Source organism: Phytophthora parasitica (genome assembly GCF_000247585.1).
Source record: "Phytophthora parasitica INRA-310 unplaced genomic scaffold supercont2.17, whole genome shotgun sequence".
Classification (NCBI taxonomy): domain Eukaryota; phylum Oomycota; class Peronosporomycetes; order Peronosporales; family Peronosporaceae; genus Phytophthora; species Phytophthora nicotianae.
Window position 1 is genome coordinate 91,846 of NW_008649003.1, and position 2,286 is coordinate 94,131.

Here is a 2,286-nt window from a genome sequence, read left to right on the forward strand (position 1 = left end):
ACTAATTTCGGTCCGAAAATAACATCCTCTCCATGTCCTCCTTAGCAATGGTACGAGCATGATCTCGCTGATTATCCCGCCCAAGCAGCAGATCCCACTCGTAGCGAAGATGCTTGCGGATGAAATGGGTACAGCCTCCAACATCAAGTCCCGTGTGAACCGCCTGTCGGTGCTGGGAGCCATCACGTCGACGCAGCAGCGTCTGAAGCTGTACAACAAGTGTCCTCCCAACGGCCTCATCATCTACTGCGGCACTATCATCACGGACGAGGGCAAGGAGAAGCGCGTGAACATTGACTTTGAGCCTTTCCGCCCCATCAACACGTCGCTCTACATGTGCGACAACAAGTTCCACACGGAAGCTCTGGGCGAGCTGCTGCAGGACCAGGACCGCTTCGGATTCATCATCATGGACGGTAATGGTGCGCTGTACGGCGCTGTGTCCGGCAGCAACCGCGAGATCCTGCACAAGTTCTCGGTGGACCTTCCCAAGAAGCACGGACGTGGTGGTCAATCTGCGCTGCGTTTCGCTCGTCTGCGTCTCGAGAAACGCCACAATTACGTGCGTAAAGTGGCCGAAACAGCCACGCAGATGTTCATCACGAACGACCAGCCCAACATCTCGAATTTAGTGTTGGCTGGTTCGGCCGATTTTAAGAACGAACTTAACGGCTCCGACCTGTTCGACAAGCGTCTGGCGGCTATTGTGGTCAAGGTCGTGGATGTGTCCTACGGTGGCGAGAACGGCTTCAACCAGGCTATTGAACTGGCTGCCGAGACCCTCGCGAACGTTAAATTCGTGCAGGAGAAGAAGCTGATTGTGAGCTACATGGAGGAGATCGCCCAAGATTCGGGTAAGTACTGCTTCGGTGTGAGCGACACGATGAAAGCGCTAGACTTGGGAGCTGTGGAGACGCTCATCTTGTGGGAAGATCTGCCGCATCACCGCTATGTGCTGCGTAACGATACGACAGGCATAGAGTCGGTCAAGATTTTGTCGCCGTCGGAGGAGAGCGTGGACTCGAACTTTGTGGACTCTGAGACCGGAGCTAATCTCGAGACGGTGGAGCGTGTGCCGCTGGTGGAATGGTTCGCCAACAACTACAAGCAGTTCGGTACGACGCTGGAGTTCGTGACGGCGCGTTCGCAGGAAGGTTCGCAGTTCTGCCAGGGCTTTGGTGGCATTGGCGGCATTCTCCGATGGAAGGTGGACTTCATGGAGATGGACTACGACGAGTTCGATGACGACGACTCGGACTTTGACGAAGACGCGTTCATGTAGAAATAATTATTGCGTGACGCTTTTTTGCGCTTAGTTTTTTTTTAGGAAAGCAAAAGCGTCACGCACCGTGGCGCGGCGGAAGGAACTTGCGCAAAATTTGACAAAGGACTGCATTTGACACACGCAGACGTTCATAGCCGCTATAGATTTTTCGAGAGGAGGCAATGGAACGAGCTGTAAATACCCAAAGGCAAGGAATATACAATATTCCATGCGATTGCTTATGTTTTAAAGTTTTTTTATTAACTTTTTGGTGACGAAGAGACGTGGTTGCTATGGGTGAGGTTGATGCGACTGTGGTCGAGCGTATGGAAGGCAATGTGGATGAGGTGCAAGAGAAGCGAGAACAAGAGGCAGCGGCGTGTTTGCAGCGGATGTTTCGTTGTCGTACGGCGAGATTGAGACTGCGTGAAATGTTGGCATCCGTTTTTGAGAAGTTTTACGACGCCGACTCGGGACTGCATTATTATTTGGATAAACGTACGGGCGAGACAACGTGGGAGAAACCTCGTGCACTTCGCAACGATGATATCGACTTGACAGCGGTATATGATGGGAAAGAGGAAGACACGTCCGAAGCTGAGCCTACAGAAGAAGAAAGTGGTCTACAAGTGGTTGATCTGGACAATGACAATAAAAATGAAGAAAATGAAGAGAAATATCTAGGTTATTCGACACAAGATGTGGCGCTTGCTCGGGAACAATTTGCACACTACGACGCGGATTCTAGTGGATCTATCAATGCTAATGAGCTCCACAAACTCTTCACTAACCTCGGTGAACAACTCACGTTAAACAACGTTCGTGAACTTATTAAAGCAGTTGATAAGGACGGCAACGGAGAGGTGGATTTCGATGAATTTCTCCACTTGTTACGTAAGCAACAAGACAAGAATCGGTACTCAGCATCATTGACACTCGCGTTGCTCTTTGGACCCAAGGAACTGACTAAACTCAAGCAACAATTCATGATTCTCGACTTGGACGGAAGCGGATCCATCGAC

General features: G+C 50.8%; 2 protein-coding genes across 2 annotated transcripts in view; both read left to right on the forward strand.

The window, feature by feature from the left end:
- Positions 1 to 58: 58 nt before the first annotated feature.
- PPTG_09054 (eukaryotic peptide chain release factor subunit 1) lies at positions 59 to 1,282 on the forward strand (the record flags this gene model as incomplete). The annotated part of the gene is made up of 1 exon (XM_008903907.1): positions 59 to 1,282. One exon carries the CDS (start codon positions 59 to 61, stop codon positions 1,280 to 1,282), a length of 1,224 nt encoding a protein of 407 aa, XP_008902155.1.
- A 275-nt stretch (positions 1,283 to 1,557) lies between these two features.
- The window catches only part of PPTG_22457 (hypothetical protein), a gene marked incomplete at both ends in the record, with an annotated part of 2,161 nt that continues 1,432 nt past the window's right edge, over positions 1,558 to 2,286 (forward strand). Inside the window, one exon of the mRNA XM_008904306.1 lies at positions 1,558 to 2,158. Coding sequence (XP_008902554.1) covers positions 1,558 to 2,158 — 601 coding nt within the window. The remainder of the gene's footprint in view (positions 2,159 to 2,286) is intronic.